This window comes from Carcharhinus amblyrhynchos, chromosome 16, assembly GCF_965287045.1.
Source record: "Carcharhinus amblyrhynchos chromosome 16, sCarAmb.v2.hapA, whole genome shotgun sequence".
In the NCBI taxonomy this organism is placed as follows: Eukaryota; Metazoa; Chordata; class Chondrichthyes; order Carcharhiniformes; family Carcharhinidae; genus Carcharhinus; species Carcharhinus amblyrhynchos.
In genome coordinates, this window is record NC_137339.1 from 56707730 (window position 1) to 56729756 (window position 22027).

At 41.5% G+C, this 22027-nt stretch overlaps 1 protein-coding gene across 1 annotated transcript in view; it reads right to left on the reverse strand.

Annotated features, from left to right (window-relative positions):
• The window catches only part of bmp7b (bone morphogenetic protein 7b), a 142071-nt gene extending 122489 nt beyond the window's left edge, over nt 1-19582 (reverse strand). The window contains exon 1 of the mRNA XM_080205127.1: nt 18876-19582. Coding sequence (XP_080061253.1) covers nt 18876-19269 — 394 coding nt within the window. The 5' untranslated portion in view covers nt 19270-19582. The remainder of the gene's footprint in view (nt 1-18875) is intronic.
• Nucleotides 19583-22027: the final 2445 nt, after the last annotated feature.

Here is a 22027-nt window from a genome sequence, read left to right on the forward strand (position 1 = left end):
TCAATTATCCCCAACCCTCCCTTCCTCCTTTCCATGCAAGTACTTCCTCCCTTCTTACTGTTCAAAGCTGCAAACACTCCATCTCAGTGAAGTGTACTTTCTGTCAATTTAGCATACTACATTTGCTGTTTATTAAATGGTTTTCTCTCTATTGGTGAGACCAAATGCAGAATGGATTTTTGATTAGGTGTTTGATAATCAAACTACTCAGTTATTTGACTATCAAAGTTATTCACTCAGTTTTAATTGTGACATTTTAAAAATGTGATACAGAAATTAGTGTGACACTTGTAGTATGACAGAGATGGAAAGAAAGAAATGTGATTGATACGAACAGTGAACATACAAAAACTGACATGACAAGACTGTGAGAGCCATCAAGCCAATCCCATTCTGTTAAGGTTTGACCATATGCACCATTTACACACTCCAATAGCGTTTGTTCGGCAAGCTGTTTGTGTACTAGCACATTGACCTCAACAATGTTCATGATGTGTCAGAGGACAGAGATAATGGAGCTTTATCAATCAAGTACTGTTGGAAATTAATCTGACATTAAGTAAAAATCATTCCCAGGATATTTTGTGTATTTCCCATTCTGGATTTTCCTGAAAGGCCAGCAATACAACTGGTGGAGATTACAGGACAACCATATTGGTCTGGGATGGAGTCACATACAGGCTAAACCAGGTACGGATGGCGGGTTTTCTTCTCCAAAGAACATTAATGAAGCAGTTGGGTTTTTACAATAATTCAAAGCATATTTGTCATGTCTACTTCTTATCATTGCAACTGGCCTCACCATGGGAAGAACAAAATGTCTCCTCAGGAGCTGCTTGGCCGGGACCTCAGAGCGATTTAAATGAAGGGAAAGTCTTCATTTAAGCAAAAGGATAAGCAAATGATAACAAAGATACCTATGTCAGACTCCTATTTATTAACTACACTTCAGCCTTCAACACTACTATTCCTACGAAACTCATCTCCAACTCCATGGCCTGGGCCTCGGCTCCTCCCTCTGTGACTGGATCCTGAACTTCCTAAGCCACAGACCACAATCAATAAGGATAGGCAACAACACCACCTCCACGATCATCCGCAACACCGGTGCTCCACATGACTGTGTTCTCAGCCCCCTGCTATGCTCCTTATGCAACTATGACTGTGTGGCCACATTCCCCGCCAACTCGATTTTCAAGTTTGCTGACAACACCACTGTAGTAGGTCAGATCTCAAACAATGACAAGACAGAGTTAAGGAATGAGATAGAGAATCTGGTGAACTGGTGTGACGACAATAACCTCTCTCTCAATGTCAACAAACCGAAGTAGATTGTCCTTCAACTTCATAAAGAGTAGTGGAGAACATGCTCCTGTCGACATCAACAAGAATGAAGTAGAAATGCTCAAAAGCTTCAAGTCTTTAGGTGTCCAGATCACCAACAACCTCTCCTGGTTCCCCCATGCCAACACTGTAGTTAAGAAAGCCCACCAATGCCTCTATTTTCTCAGAAGACTAAGGAAATTTGGCATGACAGTTACAAATCTCACCAAATTTTACAGATGCACTATAGAAAGCATTCTTTATGGTTGTATCACAGCTTGGTGTGGCTCCTGCTCTGCCCAAGATCGCAAGAACAAAGAACAATACAGTGCAGGAAACAGGCCCTTCGGCCCTCCAAGCCTGTGCCGCTCATGCATCCAACTAGAACATTCGTTTGTATCCTTCCATTCCCAGTCTTTTCATGTGGCTATCCAGGTAAGTCTTAAACTATCCCAGCATGTCCGCCTCTACCACCTTGCTTGGCAGTGCATTCCAGGCCCCCACAACCCTCTATGTAAAATATGTCTCTCTGACATCTGTGTTAAACCTTGCCCCCCTCACCTTGAACCTGTGACCCCTTGTGTTCGTCACCTCCGACCTGGGAAAACGTTTCCTGCTGTTCACCCTATCTATGCCCTTCATAATTTTATATATCTCTATTAGGTCGCCCCTCATCCTTTGTCTTTCCAGGGAGAACAACCCCAGTCTACCCAATCCCTCCTCATAGCTAAGACCCTCCATACCAGGCAACATCCTGGTAAACCTTTACTGTACTCTCTCCAAAGCCTCCACATCCTTCTGGTAGTGTGGTGACCAGAACTGGATGCAGTATTCCAAATGTGGCCTAACCAACGTTCTATATAGCTGCAACATCTTAGACCAACTGTTATACTCTCTGCCCCATCCTATAAAGGTAAGCATGCCACATGCCTTCTTCACCACCCTCTCCACCTGTGCTGTCACAAGGATCTGTGGACCTGCACACCCAGGTCCCTCTGTGTGTCTATACTCCTGATGGTTCTGCCATTTATTGTATAGATCCTCCCTATATTAGTTTTACCAAAATGCATCACTTCACATTTACCTGGATTAAATTCCATCTGCCATTTCTCTGCCCAATTTTCAAGGCTATTTATATCCTGCTGTATTCTCTGACAATGTTCATTGCTATCCACAAGTCCAGCCATCTTTGTGTCATCCGCAAACTTACTGAACACACCAGTCACCCTTCTTCCAAATCATTTATATATATCACAAACAGCAGAGGTCCCAGTACAGAGCCCTGCGGAACACCACTAGTCACAGACCTCCAGCCGGAAAAAGACCCTTCCACTGCTACCCTCTGTCTTCTATGGCCAAGTAAAAAGTCTGACAACACCAGGTTTTAGTCCAACCTATTTATTTGATAATATTCTCACAAGCTTTCGAGGGGACAGCCTCTTCGTCAGGTGAACCTGATGAAGAGGCTGTCCCCTCGAAAGCTTGTGAGAATATTATCAAATAAATAGGTTGGACTAAAACCTGGTGTTGTCAGACTTTTTACTGTGTTTACGCCAGTCCAACGCCGGCATACCCACATCATGACTTCTATGGCCAAGCCAGTTCTCCACCCATCTAGCTAGCTCTCCTTTTATCCCGTGAGATATAACCTTTTGCACCAACCTGCCATGAGGGACTTTGTCAAACACTTTACTAAAATCCATATAGACGACAACCACGGCCCTTCCCTCGTCAATCGTTTTTGTCACCTACAAAAGGTTTTGTAGCCCAATCCATCACGCAAACTAGTCTCCCATCCATTGACTCTGTCTACACTTCCCGCTGCCTCAGCAAAACAGTCAGCATAATTAAGGACCCCATGCATCCCAGACATTATCTCTTTCACCTTCTTCTGTCGGAAAAAAGATGCAAAAGTTTGAGATCACGTATCAACCAACCCAAGAACTGCTTCTTCGCTGCTGCTGTCAGAATGGACTTACCTTGCATGAAGTTGACCTTTCTCTACACCCTAGCTATGACTGTAACACTACATTCTGCACTGTCTCTTTTCTTTTCTATGAATAGTATGCTTTATATAGCACACAAGAAAGAATACTTTTCACTTTGTATATACATGTAATACATGTGACAATAATAAATCAAATCAAATCAAATGAGGGTGAGATTGGCAATTACAGAGTGTATGTAAAGTGGTGTAGGAAACATGAATTAATATCTGTTGAAACAAAGGATTTGGGGTAATATTAGACAGTTAATTGCTGGGAAAGCTGTGAAGCTTCATTGCAGAATGGGAAGTTGGAGAGGCTTTTAACCTCAAAAGGATAATGTCACAGTGTCCAAAAACAATTTACAATTAATAAAGTACTTCTAAAGTTTAGTCCCTGCAGGAAATAGCATTATGACATTCAAACAGATGATCTGTTCAGTCACAAGAACAGAGGACACTGTTTCTCTCCTAATAGATGTTGGCAGACTTGCTGAGTTTTTCCAGAGTTAACATTTCGAGCCATAAACCCTTCATTAGAACTGAAAGGAGGGAACAAAAGAAATTGCCACATAAAGTAGCAACTTAAGAGCATGCCCATATATATGTCCTTGGCCTGTTGTAATATGACATTGGCGTAAGCAGAAGGTGCAGCATCTCATCTTTCAGTTGGGCACATTGCGGCTCTTGGGATTCAACATTGAGTTTGGCAACTTTAAACTTTGAATTTTCTCCTCCATCTTAAGCACCCCCCTTTTCTTCTCTTTTTTGTTAATATTCCATTTGTCTCAGTGCAAAACACCCCCTCTCCCTCTCAGACCAGGCCATCTGTCATTTGTTCTTAAAGTTGCTACTTTTGCTCTAACATTTGCCATCCTTTCAGTTCTGATGAGTGGTTGATGACTCTAAATGTTAGCTCTGTTCTTCTCTTGATAGATGCTGGCAGACTTGTTGATTTTTTTTCAGCGCCTCTGGTTCTTGTTTCAGATTCCAGCATCCACAGTATTTTGCTTATTTTAATATGTTTTAGCAATGCTGGTAAAGGGATGAATATTAGCCAGCACTCTACAAATAGTAGCATGGGATCTTTTAAATCTACCCACTGCTGCCTCACAGTGTTAGGGACCCAGGTTCAATTCCATCCTTGGATGGCTGGCTGTTTGTGAAAAATTTGCACCTTCTCCCCATGTCTGTGTGGGTTTCCTCCGGGTGCTCCAGTTTCCCCCACAGTCCAAAGATGTCCGGGTGAGGTTGATTGGCTATGCTAAATTGCCCCTTAGTGTCAGAGGGATTAGCAGGATAAATGCACAGGGTTACAGGTATAGGCCTGGATGGGATTGTTGTCGGTGCAAGCTTGATGGGCTAAATTGCCTCCTTCTACATTGTAGGAATTCTGTGATTCTACCCAGAGAAAAAGGAGGCCTCAATTTAAAGTTTCTTCAGATAGACGAACAAAGATTTAAAAGGTTGATACCCATTGTGGTAAGGAAGGAAAGGGAATGGCACCAGTGTGTTATCCTGCCTGTCTGCTAAGGTTGTGAAATTACCATTACCATTCTACAATTGTGGTTGTTAGTAACGATTAGAACTGTGTTAATGCCGTCTCCCTCTAGGTGCCATGGATAATTCAGGGTAACTTAGTGACACTCATACCCAGGATGGAGAGTTGAATGAATCAAATTGTTCAATTTTCTCCTGTGCATGGTATTGGCTCTGCTGTCCTCTGCGCACAGCTGCTTTTCCAATATTGATAATTCTATCTAAGCCAAAATATTGGTTAGATGTCAAAGTAATTAAGACGCCCATGAAACACTGGAGTTTCTTGTTCAGTGTTCTGCTGATTTGAGAGTGCAGTTTAATGGTGTTTACTACTGGTTCTGTTGCTCGCATCAGTCTTATACTACTTTTACACCAATGAGTATGCAAATTAGCCTGCACAGAAAACTTCCATGCATTGTCCTTTAGAGCAGTGGTTCCAATCTTTCATGGCACACCTCTATACTGGAATGAAATTTTGGGGTAATCCTCTTATTTACTCTGTCTTTTTCCCCTTACTGAGAACTTGGTATTTAATTTCTCCCTGTCTACTTACTTTTGCTTTTTTTAAATCTCTCTCTGTCTCTTGCTTCTCACATCATTTTTGTGCCCTTTAGAGGTTTTGCTTTTTGTGAAGGGACATAGATTCTTTGGTTTTCATCTCCAAGTCCTATTGGTCATGCACATGGGCCAGACCAACATAAAATATCTAAACTGAGCATATGTGGCTCTTCCCTAGATAGTGCATGTGCGGAAGGCCCAAGATTCATTGGCTCTTAGAGATCCCAACCACAGAGCTGTAGAAAAAGTTTAATTGCATGAATTTTGAATAATTTTGAATCTATTTTCATGGCACACTTAGGGGGATGAGGGCGGTGGGGTGGTTTTGTGGTACACTGGTTGGGACCCACTGCTGTAGTGACCACAGCAGATGTAAAAAATATTCTAAAGGTGTCAATGACTTTGAGAAAAATCTTTTATATGTCTTTTTATATGAAGTATGCAAAAGCCCAGTAATAGGTTCTGATTGTATATTGTGCACAGCTGAACAATTCTTTTTTTTTAAACACAGGAGTTTCTCAGTAAACTTTTCTCTATACTGAGTGTATAATTCGGGTAAATCACACCCTCCCCTACCCTCTCTGGTCCCTTTTTTGTAACATGGAAAACCTTTGTTTTCATTTCCATTTTCCATAACGTTGAAAACCTCAAACAATAACCTGTCCACAGTTCAGTGTGGCTGCATGGGCATTAGGTCAAATGCAAGATGGCTGTGATGATGTGATACATCTTCCAAAGCACAGCATGGAGGGATCCCAACCTGAATCAGCCACAACCCGAACAAGAACAAGAAATTGTAGTGAGTAGCTGAGAGTATTTGAACTTTTAAGTTAAGCCAGCCCAGCTGGCTGTGTTTGCTAGGCTCAGTGTGGCTCCTACGAGAAGCTGTGGGATGTCCACACTGACCTTTGGCCAGGCTCCAGTCAAAGCCTGCAGCGAGTTGGAATGCAGAATTGCATGTTCCAAACCCTTAATACAACACAGGTTGCAGCTGCGCGTGCTCCAGCCTGTGTATCACTCCATCAGTTGCTCCCCAGAACTGCTTTTATAGCTTCAGATGTCATATCCATCAAGCCCTGTGGGGAACCATAAAGAAGAACATCTCCTTAAAGGCAAATGACACAACTGTGGCTGGGACTCAATATCCCTGACTGGGTGGAGTTGTGTTTAATACCAAATGAATAAATCTGACCATCTTTTGAAAACTGAGTTTTTCCAGTGGAAAATCTTTGAAAGTGGTGTATTAGATCTTTGCTGCTGGTCCTGCCCTGTTCATATTTTAATGTCATTCAGGAAGAGAAAAAAATAAAAAAAAAGAAAGACCTACATTTCCTTTCAAAATCTCAGGGTATCGCAAAGTACTGTCTACCAGATTAAGTACTTATGGAACTGTTTTCACTTTTGTAAGGCAAGAAATGTGGCAGGAATTTGAACACAGCAAGATTCCATATGTGATGATGATCAGATATTCTATTTTTCTGATGTTAATTGAAGATAAAGGTTGGCCAGAACACCAGGGAGAATGTCCCTTTCATATGAAATGGTGCCATGGGATCCTCTGCACAGCAGCATGCTGCAATTTTTTACCATTTAAACAATAGTCCATTTTGCTGTTATTCTTACCAAAATGGATGACCTCACATTGTACTCCATCTGCCAGACCCTTGCCCACTCAGACTATCTATATCCCTTTGCAGACTTTCAGCGCCTGCTGCACTTTGCTCTGTCGCTCAATTGAGTGTCATCTGCGAATTTTGACACACTACACCTGGTCCCCAACTCCAAATTATCTATTAAATCATAAACAATTACAGTCCTAACACTGATCCCTCAGGCACACCACTAGTCACTGATCACCAACCAGAAAAACACCATTTACCCCCACTCTTTGCTTCCTGTTAGTTAACCAATCCAAGTGCTCCTCTATTAAATCGTTGATATTCTAGAATTTCCCTCAGTGCCAACGTCAGGCTGACTAGTCAATAATTCCCTGTTTTCTCTCAACCTCTCTACTTTTATAGTGGGATTACATTAACTACTGTCTAATCTGTAGGAAGTGTTCCAGAGTCAATAGTATATTGCACTACAAATGCAGCCATTCTAGGGCCACTTCCTTCAGTACTCTATTTTCAAGAAGGAGTTCGATATAGCTCTGGGGCAAAGGGGCTCAAAGGATATGGGGGAACGTGGGATCCAGGTAACGAGTTGGATGATCAGTCAACTGTATGGTGGAGCAGGTTCGAAGGGCAGGATGTCCTTCTGCTCCTATTTTTTATGTTTTTATGATAGGATGGTTAGGAGCTCAGGTCAGTATCAAACAGAATTTATGCAGTTTGTTTCAATCTGAATGAGTGGCTGAGAAGTGCACTCAAATTAGTGCTTGGAGATGCATAGGTTAATAACCAACAACTGGCACAGTTTAGCTGAATGCAAAATGTGCCTGATGAACCTGATTGAATCTTTAACAGCAAGAACTGATGAAGATAATATACTACATGCTATGTCTCTGGCAAATGGCACTTGATAAAGTTCCGCAAACAGACTGATGTGAAAAATAGAAGCACTTGGGATTAAAGGAACAGTTGCAGCTTGAGTACATAATTGGTTGAGGAATAGAATTCGGAGAGTAATGTTGAATGCATATTTTTCTGACTGCAAAAAAGGATTCCATGAGGTTGAGGGCTTGATATTTCTTGTTTTATATATAAATAGCCTAGATTTTGTTATGGTCTATTTCTGTGTTGTAAATTCTATGATTCTAAGAGAGTGGAGCTTATTCTTTGCGAAGTTTTCTTTAAGTTTCAGTGTCCAATTTACTGGGCAACTTGTGACTCAAACTATCACCTATCAGTTCAACAATGCTGATGCCCAAACAGCCTCCTCTGTCACAATACTGACAAGTAGTACTGTTAAGGCATTGTTTAGGTTGTATATGCGTGTCATCTTTATACATTTCAAACAATACTTGGGCAATAAAAGAGTTAAAACATTAAACTGGTGTGCTGGTATGGGTATACAAGCATCTGGTAGATATGTGTGGGAAGGTCAGGATTAGGGAATATACAAGTAAACCAATTCTTGAAGAGACACTATAATTCCGATGGAGGTGGATTATGAATAACAGAATCACAGAATTGTTACTGTACAAAAGGAGGCCATTTAATCCATTATATCTGTGCCCACTCTCTGAAGGAGCAATTTACCTAGGTCCACTTCCCTGCTTTCTTTCTGTAACCCTGGTTTACTATCTGTACAGATAGTAAACCAATTCCCTCTTGAATGCCTACATTGAACCTGACTCCAACACACTCTCAGGCACTGCATTCCAGATCCTAACTAATCACTGCATTAGAAAGTGTCTCTTTATATTTCCATTGCTTCTGTTGCCAATTATCTTAAATTTGTTCCTCTTATTTTGGATCTATCCACCAATGGGAACAGTTTTTTCTCTGTCCAGACACATGATGAATTTGAAAATATCTATCAAATCTCACTGTTGGACCTGACACATTGGCCAAGTTTTCAGATGTACCTCTTCTGTCTTTAGGACATCAATTAACTCTACTCATCACTATAGGTGCTATCAGTGACCTCTTATCTAAATTGGATTTAGCAGCCTTGTGGTTATACTGGACTAGTAAATGAGAGGTACCACAGACACATTAAATTTAATTTGGTAAATCTAGTAACAATAAGAGATGTTGTATTGTTGTAAAAAACCAACAGGCTCAGAAATGGCTTTCAAATAAGAGAATTTGTTGCCTCTACCCAGTTTGATCTATATATAATTTACAATGGCTCTGGAAGTTTCAGGAATCAAAGGCTAATTGTCAGGTCCCGAGTGAGGGGCGAGAAGAGGTGCTTTGCTTTGGGAAATAGTGAGAAGAGCACCTTAGTTTTATAGTTTGGTGAAAGGCCCATTTTCTCATATTCTTCAGAGAAGGAGTCAACAATGAAGCTCAGTTTCTGAGTGAGCATGTACACAAACGTTACCTGAGTCCTGTGCTCTATGACTGAAGTAGAATGGATTTGGATTTGGATTTGGATTTGAATTGAAGGTGGCATAGTTTGAACAAAGTCCACAGAATAGATAGGGAACAATCTCCAAAGCTCTGGGTAATTAGCTGGAGATGAAGTGCAGGATAGTAGCAAAGCTATATTTGACATGTCGGTGGTGATTCCATTGGTGAAATACACACCTTGTGTGTTACTGTGGAACAGACAGAGGATAGTGACAAATCTCTGAGGGCAGTCAAATTTGAGAATACTCCATAAATGTTTTTGGTTATCAGAGACAAGGCTTCTGTAAGACTAAAAAAAAATTACGTCCTGTGCTTGGTGCTTTTCAATTAGAATCAATGACAAGGCAGACATTGATGACAAAATGCATCATCACCTCCAGTCTACCAGCTTTGCCTTCGGCCAGCTGAAGAAAAGAGTATTTAAGAACCAAGATCACGATTTTTCGGGAACTTGTGTGAAGCCCACACTTTTTTACTCTTCGAAGACTTGGATGACCAACAGCAGTTACCTCAAAGCATGAAAGAACAACCTCAGTTTCTCCAAGAGGTATGCCTATTCCAGTAGCAACTTGTACAACATCGAGGCGTTAATCACAAAAAACTATCTCCCTTTGCCCTTTAACAATTCTGTGATTTGAAGAAAGCTAATGGAATACTATCCTGCATTATGAGAGGAAGTGAATGTAAAAGTAGGGATGTTATGCTTTGGTTATACAGAGCATTGGTGAGACCATGTCTTGAATACAAAGCAGGATATTTAAGGAAAGATATATGGTGTATATCGTATGGTGTATGGTGTACTGGCCTTCATTAATCGAGGGATTGAGTTTAGGAGTCGGGGGGTAATGCTGCAACTTTATAGGACCCTTGTCAGGACCCACTTGGAGTACTGTGCGCAGTTCAGGTCGCCTCACTACAGGAAGGATGTGGAAGCTGTTGAGAGGGTGCAGAGGAGATTTACAAGGAGGTTGCCTGGATTGGGAGGCATGCCTTATGAAGATAGGTTGGGGGAGCTAGGTCTCTTCTCCCTGGAGAGACAGAGGTTGAGAGGTGACCTGATAAGAGTTTATAAAATGTTGAGAGGAATAGATAGGGTGGATTCTCGGAGGCTATTTCCCAGGGCTGAAATGGTCGCTACGAGAGGACACAGGTTTAAGGTGCTGGGAAGCAAGTACAGAGGAGGTGTTATGGGAAAGTTTTTCACTCAGAGGGTGGTGAGTGAGTGAAATCGGCTGCCGTCGGTGGTGGTAGAGGCAAACTCGCTGGGGTCTTTTAAAAGACTTCTGGATGAGTATATGGGACCTAATGGCATTGGAAGTTACAGATAGTTCTATGGCTTGGTAGGTATAGATGTGATCGGCGCAACTTGTGGGCCGAAGGGCCTGTTTGTGCTGTAGTGTTCTATGTTCTATATTCTATATAAATATGTTGGAGACTCCTTAACAACTAATACGTACATATGAAATAGGAGCAGAAGTAGGTAATTTAATCTTTTGAGCCTGCTCCACTTTTCAATAAGTTCATGGATGATCTGTTTGTGTCACAAATTCAACTTTTCCACCCATCCCACTAACTTTTGATTCCCTTACCTAACAAAAATCTGTGTACCTCTGCCTTAAAAATACTTAATGACCCTGCAGAGAGTTCTAAGTTTGCACAAACTTCTGAGAGAAAAACATTCTCCCCATCTTTGCCTTAAAAGTGTAACCCCTAATTTTAAAACCAAGGCCTCTAGTTCTGGATTCACCCACAAGAGAAAACATCCTTCCCACATCCATCTTGTTGGGACTGTTCAGGATCTTATTTGCTTCAGTCATGTCAGTCTTCACTCTTCTCAACTTCAGCGGAAATAAGCCAGTCTTTCCTCATAAGACAGTCCACTCATTCCAGGTGTCAATCTAGTAAACCTCTGAATCACTTCCAAGGCTTTTGCATGCTTCTTTAAATAAGAACACCAAAACTGCACGCAGTATTCAAAATGTGGTCTGATCGATATCCTGTATAACTGACGCATAACATTCTTGTCTTTATGGTCAATTCATCTTGTAATACAGGATAGCGTTCTATTACTTTTCTTCGAATCACAGAATGGTTAAAGGGCAAAAGGAGGCCATTCAGTCCATTATGTCTGCACCAATTCTCCAAATGACTAGTATACCTAATGCCACCTCTCCATTTCTCCCTGCACATTCTTCCTTTTCAGATCATATTCCAATTCCCTCTATTGAACCTGCCTTCACCACACTCTCAGAAAGCATGTTCCACCTCTTAACCACTTGCAGTGTAAAAAAAAGCTTTTCCTCGTCTTCATTTTTTTTGGTTAATTATCTTAAACCTAGTTTTCTCTCTATCTATTCTTTCCAGACTCCTCATGAGTTTGAGGACTTCTAGCAAATCTCCTGTCGACTCTCTCTTCTCCAAGGAAACACTACTTGGAACTTTGTTGCAGCAGGAGGCCCCCCCAGGAGGACAGCAGAAAAGCTTAAGGGACATTCTCAAAGCATTTCTGAAGAAGTCAAGCATCTGTCCCATTCATGGGGGATCCTGGCTTGTGACCAACCAAAATTCAGAAGCCTCTTTCAGGATGGCACTGAGCACATTGAGAGATCTTATCAGGAATGTGCAGAGGCAAAATTAAGGCATCCTACCAAGCTCCAAACAACCCACCTGTTCAGACCTTCAATCACGACCTGCTCTGCATGTGGCAAAGTCACATCATGCACTGGACTTAGCAGCCATTTCAGAAATCATTGTGGAGCGGGAGCAAGTCATCCTTTATCCTGAGGGACTGCTTAAGAAAAACTAGGGCAGTCAATTGAGAGTATAAATCATCAGCCCATTAATTTTTTTTAAAGAAAATTCCTTGTATGCTTTTGTGTATCAGTTGGAACAATATTTGTGTGGGAAAGAAAGGCAATTTAACTGACAGTGAAGGATCATCCATTTGAATGAAGAAACGTCTTTACTTTCTGATTAGTTTGGATTGTTGGTAGAGTAGACGTGTCAAGTGATCAATGACAGCAATGTGGGACAGACTGTTGGAAGCAAGAGATGATGTGATAGCATCAGCATGAACATGGTCACCAAACTTGAAAATGAATGTGACTCCAGACCAACAACAATGTGGTTGATTCTTAATTGAACAATAAAGTGGCCTACCAAATCACTCAATTGTATTACAGAGAAGAAGAAGAAAGTTTATCACCTTCTTCTGAGGAATATTACAATAAATGTCCAATCCTGCTGGTGACAACCGCATTGTGAGAATGTATTTTTAAAAATCAAAATGATTTTGTGTCTTAAAAACTCAGGTGCTAAATTTTCTATCTCGTTTGTTACTGAATCACAAAGACCAGGTGGGTCCTGGGTTCTTTCCCAGTCTGTGCTGAATTAACTGACTTGTGCCACAATATGGCCAACTCTTAATGGCCTCAGAGTTACTGGAAATGATGAATGAATGCAGAATTGGCAGCATTACTCACAGCCTGAGAACAAACAAAAAAATTGATTGGCTAACACCCAGGTAATCAACTGCTAGCGTTGGTCAAATGTTACCTTTCAACAGACATTACAGCAATGAATGGACCTGAAGGCCTATTTTGAAGCTATTTTGAGGCTGTCAGAAGGTCATGAAGTCATAGTCATAGGCTGGGATTTTATGACCTTGCTTGTGCGAGGCTCGTAAAATCCCTCCCAAGACCAATGGAGAATTCCGTTCTGCGAGCCTCGCCCACCCTGATTCGGGGCGGGCTTGCCAGTAAAATTTTGGCAGTAGAGCTTTACAGCACAGAAAGAGGCCCTTCAGCTCATCGCGTCTGCGCTGCCCATCAAATACGTATCTATTCTAATCCCATTTTACAGCACTTGGTCTGTAGCCAAGTTCTCCCCTGTATTCTAATCTCTCAGGCCCATGTCTAGACTCTGGCAGATGTTGCATGATTTCCAGTGATGCCAACAACTTTTGCCACTGCTGACACTTTGTGAAACTACTTGCTGAGAAGGATTTTGATGTCACTTACATTTGCATTTGTCTTTACAAAGGAAGGGAATGGGATGGGAGTAATGTTGCAGTAGAGGAGTCAGATTAGAGGAATTGGATAGCAGCTAGCCAGTCTCCACCAAATTACATAACCTCTAAACATATCTCAATAGATGCAGAGAAAGCAAAGCAAAACATTATTTACAGAAGGTGTTTCCCTCTTTACGATAGATTAAAATTGAAATTGGTTCTTTAAAAAGGCTCCACATGCAGATTTTAATGGGTGATTTACTGTCAGTGAATTTGTCTGAACTAATGGTGAGACCCTCTTTAAAAAATGGATGTAGAGACTCTTTCAAAAATGAGATTCACTCTTGTTTTTTCATCTGACTGCTCTGTAGCTGGGAGCAGTTGGAGGCCATTTCTATATAGCTTTTGTTTTTGTTGCTTTTGTTTCAATACTAATCTCTCTCTACTGGATTCTGATCTGCAGTTCTTTAGCAACCATGATAATTTCGTCTCAAACTGAACAGATTTCACAGAGTCATAGAATTTATACAGCACAGAAAGAGTCCATGCAACCCTTTTTTTATCTAATCTGGCTCTCTGAAGCAACAATTCACCTAATATCATTCTGCCTTCTCACCATGATTTGTTAGGATTCATAGTCTTGTTTTTTGAAAACAGAGAGACTGGTGCTAGACCACTCAGCCCCTTGAATCTGTTCTGGCAATTGAATGAGAAAATATTGCTCACTATTTTAACTCCATCTATAACATCTCAAGACTGAGAGAGGCACTGTATAAATGCAGTCTTTGTTCTTCCAATTTCACTGAGTATACAGGACTATATAGTAAATGAACTGATTCAGATGCAATACAAAACAAACATAACCTAATGAAAGGCAACTATATGTTGATATCACACTGCACCTTCATAGCATTGGCAGCTAGTCAAGCGAGTGCTGCACACGGCGCCTGACCCAGAATTTCTGGCCCACCCACAACTATACACATCATTTAGTCATGATCTTACATCATTTAAGTATATTTGCCAAATAGTTTGGCAAGCTGCAGGTTTGCTGAGGTAGTTCATTTAGTTATATCATAGTGGGACAGACTGGTGTCATGAGTTATTGAATTCCTGGCAGGATAGAGACGCACTAAGTTGAGAGAGCTTTTATTTAGAAGGAGCTTCATTGCACACAGCCTACAAAACAATTTCAATATAGTGGACATTGGCAGCAGATTCTCAGAGCTGCAGCTAGCTGAAGGATGTGGGAAGAGCAGATAATACCGTGCTAATAGATACAGGGCCTGACTGCATGGCCCATCCCTCAATTTCCTTTGGCCTTCCTTCTATGTGAATGCTTGGGTTTCAAACTCCTGGACCATCTTTAAGGATTGCACACAAACTGCAGAAGAGGTGGTTCTCCCCCTCTATGTCAAATTAAACTTGCATCCAAAATGACTGAATCTAGATCAACTGAAGACCACTGACTGTTATCCAGTAAAGCTGGATCAAACCAACCAGGTGGCAGTGAGGCTTATACATGATGTAGGGAAACTTAAGGAGGGAAGGAAGTGGCTGTACTAAGGAATGTTGAAACAATGAGCTGTACCCTCCTCTTTAAAAAAAAGGCCTGGGTTTCTTTCAGTAGAAAAGAAAGCTAAGGGAAACATAGAGAGTTCTTTAAAATTATGAAGGGTGTTTAGGGTAAACAGAGAGAAAATGCTTCCACTTACAGTGGTATGGGAAACTAGGGCCATGAAACCAATAATAAATTCAGGAAAAACTTATTTACCCAGCATGTACATAGAATGGAAAATTTGCTACCTCAAGGGGTAATTAAGATAACTGCATAGATACTTATAAACTGCCACTCCAGTGTAACTACAGGAAGTAAGGGAGTTGAGATATTAAACTGAGGTGGGTCTGCTCTCCAGTGAATGCAAAAGGTCTCGTGGTACTATTTCGAAGAAGAACAGAACAGTTACCCCTGAAGTTCTGGCCATTTATCTGATCTAGTCACCATCAAATTGCTGATTGTGAGATTTTACTGTGTATCACCAATTGATTGATATGTTTCCTAAATTAGAACAGTGACTACAATTAAAAAGTATTTTATTAACTATAAAGCACTTTGGGAAGACTGGAGGTAATGAATGAAAGGCACTATAGAAATGCTTTTAGTATATCCTCTCAAAAAAATAGAGCACAGTTTGACATTGGCTTTACTCTACACACTGTCCAGCACAACTACTAGATAAGGATTAAGAGTAATCTGAAACCTCAACAACCTACTAGAGGGCAGCATAGACAACAGAAATGACAATGGCACACCTGGTTAAATATTCCTCACCCAGGAACTTTCAACGATTATAATATCTCAATATCTGCCTTAATTGAAGTCAGCTAACTGGGTACAGGCTAGGAATTAACCTGGGCCCTGATCCTGGGTAAGAAAGGTTGGGGACCTCTCTAGCTCGAGTTCCTGTGAACAGCACATGTGATCATGTTAAATTTAGTTTTTGTTGTTCTTATATCACTGGATCTCACACAGATGGTGTCAACCATAAGCTAAAACATTGAGAAGATCAGGTAGCCTTGCTAGCACTGTGAAAGTTAAACAAAGAGCAGAGATTCATTTTTGTAATGGATCATGTGGGAAACTTTGCTGGAAATCATGTTCAAACTATGGATGGAGCTTTTGCTCAAGTTACACTGGCTGTGTTTGTCATTGTAAAAAGTCTGACAACACCAGGTTTTAGTCCAACCTATTTATTTGATAATATACTCACAAGCTTTCGGGGTTAGCCCCTTCGTCAGGTGATTGGAGAGTTCTGGCCTCAGACAGAGCATATAAAGCACAGACAGTTTAGAGATTACTGATTAGAATGCGAATCCTTACACCTAACCTGCTGTTCAAGACCTGAAGTGGCTGATAATGTGAGTGGAAGGAGCACTGATCACAGGTTAAAGAGATGTGTATTGTCTCCAGACAGTACAGTAAGTGAGGTTTTGCAAACCCAGGCAAGTCACGGGGGTTACAGATAGTGCGACATGAACCCAAGATCCCTGTTGAGACCGTCCTCATGTGTGCGGAACTTGGCTATCAGTCTCTGTTCAGCGACTCTGCGCTGTCGTGTGTCGTGAAGGCCGCCTTGGAGAACGCTTACCCGAAGGTCAGAGGCTGAATGCCCGTGACCACTGAAGTGTTCGCCCACTTCAGTGGTAACGGGCATTCAGCCTCTGACCTTCGGGTAAGCGTTCTCCAAGGCGGCCTTCACGACACACGACAGCGCAGAGTCGCTGAACAGAGACTGATAGCCAAGTTCTGCACACATGAGGACGGTCTCAACAGGGATCTTGGGTTCATGTCGCACTATCTGTAACCCCCGTGACTTGCCTGGGTTTGCAAAACCTCACTTACTGTACTGTCTGGAGACAATACACATCTCTTTAACCTGTGATCAGTGCTCCTTCCACTCACATTATCAGCCACTTCAGGTCTTGAACAGCAGGTTAGGTGTAAGGATTCGCATTCTAATCAGTAATCTCTAAACTGCCTGTGCTTTATATGCTCTGTCTGAGGCCAGAACTCTCCATTCACCTGACGAAGGGGCTAACCCCGAAAGCTTGTGAGTATATTATCAAATAAATAGGTTGGACTAAAACCTGGTGTTGTCAGACTTTTTACTGTGTTTACGCCAGTCCAACGCTGGCATACCCACATCGTGTTTGTCATTGACAGACGCTACAACATTTCTGTGACAGATTTTTAGGTGGTTGCCTGGGTGTAAAACTGGCACTGTGGATTAGCTACCCTTTATGGAAACAGCCCAATTCATATTTCCAACAACCTATGAGGCAAGAATCTACCACAAGTGATTCAAAGAAGAGCAGGTGAAATATTGGAATCAAAGGTATAGGAAATGTTCTTGTTCGCAAGAGAAGTTTCAGTCAAATTATTGTCAGTTACTGTGGAGCAAATGACAATCCAGGAACAGGTTCTGGTCTAATTAGTCAATCTCAGTCAAACAGCAGTTTAGTTTATAACTGATGTTAGCTCACCTGGGTTAGTAAATGCAAAGAATTCTGCTCCTGATATTACCACACAACCCTGCTGGAAAATGTTCTATGTGAAGTTTGAATGCAGGATAAAAGCTTAGCTCAGCAGTGAAGCCTTCAAGCAATGGCCATTTAAACTCTATATGCAAAGAATGGACCACATGCACAGTCTTTATTAGCTATGTAACTGTGTGTCAGGAAATAAGAGTGTAGGAGAGGGGTAAGGTGAAATAGGAGGAATATTCCAGTATTCAAAGGGTTAATAGAAATATTACCAGCTGCTCAATTTGATTGAGGTGACTGTATCAAGTGAGGTTTACATTCAACAGCTCCACACAACAGAATAGCTGAGAGACAGGCAACGGTGTGCATATTTATCCAGGAAATTTCACCAGGAAACATTCCTCTGCCTCCAAATTATTATCTGTGAACTGAGCTTTTAACCCTTAAAATGCAGCACGAACACAAATCCTACACCAGCATAAAAGATCAAGCCTACAGTTTGTATCAGACCATTTCAACTCAATTCCTTAACTCTTTCCATTCAGAATTGAGGAAGAACCATAGAATAAGACCATTTGGCCGATTATGTTTTGTGAGTTCTTTGAAAGAGCTCTCTAATTAATCCTACTGTCCTGTTCTATCCCCATTCAGCTGCAAGTTTCTGCTTTTCAACTATTTGAAAGTTGCAATTAAAGTTATTTTAACTATTATTTCAAGCAGTGCATTCCAGATCACACAGACATGCGTTAAATACTCTCATCAAATGGGTCCTTTTGCTGATTATCCTGAAGATACAATACGTATTTGTGTCATCTAAAGCTCCTTCTATGGGCACCATGTCAAACTAATATGTTCTTCTGGTTCTGTTGTGCCAACACAAGACTGTCTTGTTTTCGTGAGAAAATTAAATGCTTTTCATAAAAAGGAAGATGGGGGTTGCGGAGTGGAAAAAAGTAAGGGAATGTGAGAGAGGGGAGAAGGGGAATTGACATCCTGCCATAGCTTCCAGTGGCTGATTAGAGAACAGGTACTTGGGAAGGCCCACTAGTACAGACCACTACCCACCTACCTGAGCAGTTGAAAGCGTGAGTTTCATGGAAGATCAGAAAACACTAATTAAACAGAGAGGTGGGTGATGGGAGGAATACAACTCACTCCTAACTAAATTTTCAGCAGCCTTATGCTGGCCTCCAAGTTAAAGGGACAATTACAATTTTAGCAGTTTAGTTCCTACCTGAAGTGGATCCTCATTCAAAATGTCAAGTATTATCAGGAACCTTTACAACTGCCTACAACAAACTCTGTGGAGCTGAGAAAGCTAAAAAAAACTTTGAAGATTTAGTTCATCCTCACAGCCCCGGTTGTAATTTGAATCGAGCGAATGTTCTAGACTCACCCAGGTTGACGAAACTCATGACCATGTCGGCATCACTGAGAAAGGTGCTGTCGTGGAGCCTGGCTAGCGGAGGTCCCTGTGTGGTGAAGAGGGCCTTGTATGGATATGAGTAGCCCCCTGCTTCCTCCATCAACATGGAATTGTAGAGGTCCAGCATGAACATAGGCGCTGAGTTGTGCTTGCCATGCAAGTGTGGTCTGGGGCGGTGAGGCAATCCCAGGATTGAGAGAATTTCTCTCTGCATTTCCCGCCTCTCCTGGCTCTTTAGGCGGCCGTGGATGAAACTGGAATGGATCCCATTGTCAGTGGTGAGACTTCCCAAAACCGACTGTATCAAGAAGCAGTTCCAGAGAAGTCCTGTTACAAGTTTTCTAATTAACAGCAGGAAGCTCATTCTTACTCTCAGGTTGGGCTGCTGTGTGACTCCTCTACACAAACATGGTCACTTTCCCTCTCTCTCTTTGTCTCTTTCTTTTCCTTTCCCCTCTTTACAGCTTAGTCTAGGCTTCCCGGGCAAAGCTACCCGAGTGAAGGTATAGTTTAGAACCCATGTTGTCTGAACTGACTGCCACAGTTAAGCAAGAGAGCTGGAGAGTTTCTTCATCTACAGGAGTTGCGATCCCTTTGCATGTAAATCTGTGCAGTTGTCTGGTTCAGACGGAGCCAGCAGGAGGCTGCTTGTGTGGGAGGAGCACCCTCTAGTCTAAACTCAAAAGTAACAACAGCAAATTATCTGAATGTCTTAAGGGCGTCTGTAATTAAATGAGAGGGATGGGCTTTTGAGTTTAGCTGCTTGCTGATGAAGAGATGAGGGGGTGAGGCTGACATAGGGCAGGATGTCTCCTTGCTTTTTTCTTTATATCAAGTTGAATTATTTTGAACTCCTAGTTGCTGTCAGTGTCCCTCTTGCTTTATCAATGTCCCTTTCAGAGAACCTGTTATTGTGTGAGGAGGGCAACAAGGAAGGGAGAAAGCAAGTTCTTGGAAACATTCCAACCTGCTTCATATACAATATTACTTTAAAGGACTGTCATTGTTGTTATCACAAACTAACAGAGCAGTAATTTCATGCATAACAAGATTATATCAATGCTGGTATAGCAGTTGGGCTTGTTTGAAGAAGAAAGTCTTCCCATGATCACAACTTTCAATATTGCCAAAAGTAATTTTTCCTCTTTTAAAATTTAGTGAGGAAGTATCTTTTAAGTTTTCCCCTATTAACCCCTGACACTTAACCCTTTGTGAAGATACATTTCCCTCCAGTATCTTGTCAGGTAACTATTTATAATGTGTAAAACCAGACAGTGAATTTGTGCAGGTTATTGGACTCTGGGAGTCATCACAATCGGTTCTGCATTAATCCACACTTCAGCTGTTTCTGGCACTCATCCTTGGGAAACAGTCAGAAGTCAAATCCCCCACTGAGCTATCCTAGGATGAGGGGTGACCTACAGCAGTTGAGGGCTGGAGTGGCAGTATAACTGTTCTACAATAATCCTTACGGTTCCTGTGGCTGGACTGCAGTGTGAGTTCTTTGGAGCAGATCCCCCGGTGATCTCAAACTTAACACAAGGGCATCAAGGCACTGGGGCCAATTGTAACATTTTCAACTGTTCTGAGATCAACCAAGCCAGGCTACAAAGTCAGAACTTTCCTATTCAGTAGCGGTTGAACTAAAGTGGGTAGAAATGTTGAATATCATGACTGAGTGATGATAACGTCATCAAGTAGTGTTGTCTCAATCCCATGAAGAAGCTGTGTGTAAACAACTGAAATAACAAAAGATTCCTGTGTCAGTGATCATGTCTATGGGGGCAGTTTCATTGGGTGTAAATAGCTGAGAGAAGAGGGCAACAGACAAATTTCCTGATTCTGTGACCACATTCATCCAATTCAACTTCAGTCATTGACATCTGCCTTAGTAAAAGAATCATTTGGTGAGGAGTTGCGCTAATTAATCCACTGGTTCAGGACATTGCTGTTACCCAGGGCAGGAGATGGGTTAGGTGAGTTTGGGGTTTGAGTTGTAGTTAGGGTTGGTTTCAGTGGCAAACTTGAAGTTATAGATCAGGCATTAGTGTCAAAATTCTGGATGTCGATACATTCCAGGGTAATTGGAGTTGAGGTCATTCCCGTAATCCCATGCATTTACCATGCTATTCCACCTAACATACACATTCTTGGACACTATGAGTGGCATGGTGGCACAGTGGTTAGCACTGCTGCCTCACAGCACCAGAGACTTCTGTTTGATTCCAGCATTGGTAACTGTCTGTGAGGATCTTGCACATTCTCCCCGTGTTTGTGTGGGTTTCCTCCCACAGTGCAAAAATCTCAGTTTAGGTGGATTGACCATGCTAAATTACCCCTTAGTGCCCAAAATAATGTAAACTAGGGGATTAGTGGAGCAAACGTGTGGGGTTTCAGGGATAGGGCAGAAGGTGCAGTTGATACAGACTAGATGGGCCAAATGGCTTCTTTCTGCATTGTAAGGCTTCTATGAAAGGGGCAATTTAGCATGGCCAATCTGTGTTGATTGAGGAAGCTTGAGGGTGGGGGTGTGCAAGGTGCAATAAAGAATTGATTGTGATACTTGACCAGGTGATTCTGTTGATACTGTGAAATCATAAAACATAGAATAATAAAGATTTGAAATATGCTATTTATCCCATTGTGCCTGTGCTAGCTCTTTAGTAGAGCTATCAATTAATCCCACTTTCCTGCTCTTTCCTCATACTCTTGTAATTTTTTTTCCCTTCAAATATTTATCTAGTTCTCATCTGAATGTTTTCCACCAACCTTTAGGTAATGCACTCCAGATTAAACCATCCCATTGTGTAAAATAAATTGTTTCCCCCTTTCACCTGTGGTTGTTTTGTCAATCACTTTGTACTTGTATTCTCTGATTCATAACCTTCCTGCTGCTATAAACAGTTTCTCCTTATTTATTTTGCTAAAACCTTTCAAGATTTTGAATGCCTCAAGCAAACCTCTTCTTTACCTTTTTGAGAACAACCCCAGCTTCTCTATTCTCTCCATGTAACAGAAGCCCCTCAATCATGATAGTATTTAAGGAAATCTCTTTCTCACCCTTTTTAAGGCCTTGACATCCTTCTGAAGTGTGGTGTCCAAAAATACTCTAGCTAATGCTT